The 3,763-nt window shown below is 65.1% G+C and overlaps 1 protein-coding gene across 3 annotated transcripts in view; it reads left to right on the forward strand.

The window, feature by feature from the left end:
• Positions 1 to 1,697: 1,697 nt before the first annotated feature.
• LOC109383744 (otopetrin-2-like) overlaps positions 1,698 to 3,763 on the forward strand; it is a 3,903-nt gene continuing 1,837 nt past the window's right edge. The window contains exons 1-3 of one of the 3 annotated variants that reach the window (XM_019644437.1): positions 1,698 to 2,644; positions 2,923 to 3,099; positions 3,338 to 3,686. In XM_019644437.1, coding sequence (XP_019499982.1) covers positions 3,371 to 3,686 — 316 coding nt within the window. In that variant the 5' untranslated portion in view covers positions 1,698 to 2,644; positions 2,923 to 3,099; positions 3,338 to 3,370. Of the gene's footprint in view, positions 3,100 to 3,337; positions 3,687 to 3,763 lie in introns of all 3 variants that reach the window. The other 2 variants (XM_019644436.1, XM_019644438.1) reach the window with 2 other exon arrangements.

The following is a 3,763-nucleotide window of genomic DNA, read 5'->3' on the forward strand; positions in this document are numbered from 1 at the left end:
GAGGGTGCATGCCTGCGTGGCGGCAGGCATGGCCATGTCTGCAGGGAGCAGGGCCAGCCCTGGCAAGCCTGCGTGTGAGAGCAGGTGTCGGGTCTTGGCCTGAGCCTAGAGGGGAGCGTGGGGGCAGCCAGGACTACAGAGGAGGAGGAGGGAAGTCTGCAGCCTGGGCCCAGCAGCCCTCCCCTCCCTGGGCTGCCCCATCTTTGGGAGCCATGTGAGGCAGGCTGGCTTGGAGCCTCCAGGGGACCCACCCAGCCCACTCCCAACACCCTCCACAACAGACTGTGCTTCCCTTGGGCAAGCTCCTGCCGGCTCCTCCAAGCTCTACCCTCCCTCAGGGGCCTAGCTCAGCTCCTCTGCCCTGAGCTAACGAGGCCACAAGGCCACCTCACAGGGCTGGAGAAAGAATCATCCCTTTGTCATTACAGCTCCCTGAACAACCCCCTCCTCACTTCCTCTACTAGTCACCAAGTCCTGCAGGACAATGTGGGCAAGTGCTGCTTGGCATCTGGTCCATACCCCCATCAAACACCAACGCTTGCCCTCTGTGGGAGTTGGGGAGGTTTGGTGCACCAAGGGGGCACCCTCTACCCCTCTTCCCATGAATCTCTCTACCAGAGTAGAGGCAGGAGGGCAGATTGCTATGTGCCTTCTGAGCGTAGGGAGGGGCCAGTCTTGGCCTCTTAGAACATGGCTTAGCTGCCTGGTCTCAGGGGCTGCTCCCACCTGCTGCCCTGTCCCAGGAGCAGCCACTGAGGGAGTGCAAGAGCAGGGGTTCCCCCATCCACCACAGGCTCAGGCCACAGGCCAGCACCTGGCATCAGGGCCAGCTGGGCCCCTGCCCCTCCACCACGATCTCCCAGGGCCTGAGATGCACATATTGACCCTCCTGGGGCATCTCTTTCACTCCTTTTCTCTGTCTGGGCCACCCTGGTGCCCAGTTCAACCCGACTTTATAAAACTGCTGGGGGCAGGGAAGTTGTCCACAGTGTCATTCAGCCCTGGGAAGCCCCCTTCAGGGGCCCTGAACCCTGCATTCTTTAACTGCTACCTCCAAAACCCTTCCCTGGACCTAACACCTGGACTCTATGCCCACCCCTGCCCCCAGAGAGCAGGAGGGTGAGGGAGACTGCGGTGGGGGAGGGGCATAGATGAAGTCATGGGGTGGCTGAACCAAGTGACATTTGGCACTGTGGACCGTGACCATAAATCCCAGCAATGAGCAGGGAGACAGCATGTGAGCCCCAGCGTGGGGGAGGAGGCGCTGCTGGGAGAGCCCTTTGGATCCCAGGCTGGGGGTGGGCAGTGAGGAGCCCCATCTTTGCGAAACCCACTCTGACTCCTCTGAGACTTCTGCACCTTCTCTCTGGTTCTCACCATGCCCCTCACTCTTGCTTCCAGGAGCCATCCAACCAGGAGACATCTCCCACCTCCCCCTCACTCTGCAGCCCCTCCCACAATCATGAACCCCCAAATCCTAGTCCTCCCTTCCTAGCCCCATATCCAGGTCACAAATGTCACACACCTCAGCTTGTGCCCCCCTCACTCCCATGACTGCCAGGCCCCAAGGTCCCACCGTAGGGCCTGCTGCTAGGGAAGGGAGCAACTCGGAGGAGAGGGTGCCCGTGGAGTCTGGGGGAGGGTCTCGGGCCAGCAGCGGCGCTGAGACTCTTCCCCTCCTCTGCTGGAGGTGGGTACTCACCCCCGGCTGACGATGAGGCGCAGCGACTCCAAGTTGCCGTGGTAGGCAGCCCAGAGGGTGGGGGTCATGCCATCCTCGTCGGGGGCGTTCAGTTCCTTCCGGGTGGCCTCCCTGAGGAGCTCCAGGTAGCCGTCCCGGGCCGCCCGGTGGTACTGGTCGTTCATGGCGCCCGACTTCGACGGGGTGGACAGGGGCACGGGGAAAGGCCCCCCCGGCGGAGGAGGGTGGCGGGGTTAGGACTGAGGCATGGGGTTGAAGGAGGGGACCGGGCAGGGGCCGGGGCCGCAAGGCCCGGCTGCCGCAGACAGAGGGTGCGGAGCGCCAGCGCCGCGGCTACACTGACATCTGAGCCGCTCGCCCGGCAGGAGGCGGGAGGATTTCCAGCGGCCCAGGGAGCCGCCCCCGGGCTGCCCCTGGGTCCTAAACACCCTGCCCCCGGGAGCAGAGGAGTGACACTCGCGCGGGCCTACCCTCTCTCCGAAAGTGCCTACCCCGGAGCCCCGCCCCGTGAGGACCAGTCTAGGGACAGTCCGCGGTCAGTCCTCACCAGCGCCCCGAAGCTGCGCCTCCGGATGTGTCACCCGTCAAGGGAACGGGCCGAAGGCTGGGAAGGGGTGTCTGAGAGCAGTCCTGACCGTTCGGACAGTGGGCCTACGAGGGGTAGTAGGACCGACCGCCCATCAGCGCGTAGGACCCAGCGGTCCTGGCCGCCACCCGCTGGCGTGAGGTCTGCAAGCCGCGCTCCAGCAGGTGGCGCTAAAAGACCGGGCGCGGACTCCGCGTGCGGCTGGGGAACTTGGTACCCACGCCCGACTTCACAGCCTCCGGCGGAGCAGGGGACGGGGAGCCGGATAGAGGGAGAAGGCATGTCGATCACTGTGAGGGTGTCGGGGACAGGGGCGGGAGGGTCGGATCTTGGGCCGACAACAGAGGAGCACAAAGGTATAGGGTGCGCCGGGGTTGGGAGGGAGTCGGGGTGCCCGCGGGCCCTTGGGGCGTCCACTGAGCAACAGCGCTCGGGGCAACTAGCGGCCGGGATCGCAGAGCGCCAGGGCGCGGTGGGCGCCAGGGGCGGGGTGCCCTTTGGGTGCCTCAGTGCAGGGCGGCGCTGGAGCCTGGCCTGGCGGAGGTGGCGGGGCGGCGGGGGAGGGGGCGCCTCTTGAACTGGTAAATATAAATCTCACCTTCTCTGGCTCTCGCGCGCTCTTCCCTAAATTCAGCTCGGAGAAAAGATGGATCATGTGAGTGGTACTGAGAGGTTCAAGGAGCTGAGCTTCTGTGGTTGTAAATCACCCTGCCCTCCCGGCTATAAAGCGCCCGTCCGGTTCGGCGTGAGAGAGAGGAGACGCTCGCCGCCCTCTGACCCCAAGCTCAGCGCGGGCTCTCGGCCCAGCCAGGTGGGTGCCCCGGCCGGAGGGCTGACGGGTTTGGGGAGTGGGGACCTTGGACGGGGTCCGACGGGGCTGCAGCCTCGCGAGGCTGGCAGGCTCAGCTTTTCTCTTACCCATTTCCCAGTTCTTCCTCCATCACCCATCCTGGGTTAGGAACTCCCCCTCCCCACCCTCACCCCCTCCCCTAAACCTAGCGATAAGATGGGAGAGTGAACTTGGGGTCCTGTCCGCTCCCCCCTCACAGTGACCCCTCCAACCTTCTCCAGTCGCCCCTGTCATGTCCGAGGAGCTGGCCGCCGGCCCCAAGGAGAGCCCGCCAGCGCCGCCGGCAGGACCCCGCGAGGGATGGAAGAAGGGCGGCCGCCTGCTCTCCGTGCTGCTGGCCGTGAACGTGCTGCTTTTCGCCTGCACGCTCATCAGTGGCGGCGCCTTCAACAAGGTGGCGGTGTATGACACCGACGTGTTCGCGCTGCTCACCACCATGATGCTGCTCGCCACGCTCTGGATCCTCTTCTACTACCTCCTCCGCACCGTGCGCTTCCCGGATGCTGTCCCCTATCGAGATGCGCACGCCGGACCCGTCTGGCTCCGAGGTGCCAGGGAACGTGGGGGCGGAGGTGGGGTGGACCAGGCAGAGAGCTGGAGGCTGGCGCTCTCCAAGGAACTGTAG

The sequence above is a fragment of the Hipposideros armiger genome, unplaced genomic scaffold (assembly GCF_001890085.2).
Source record: "Hipposideros armiger isolate ML-2016 unplaced genomic scaffold, ASM189008v1 scaffold_87, whole genome shotgun sequence".
Taxonomy (NCBI): Eukaryota; Metazoa; Chordata; class Mammalia; order Chiroptera; family Hipposideridae; genus Hipposideros; species Hipposideros armiger.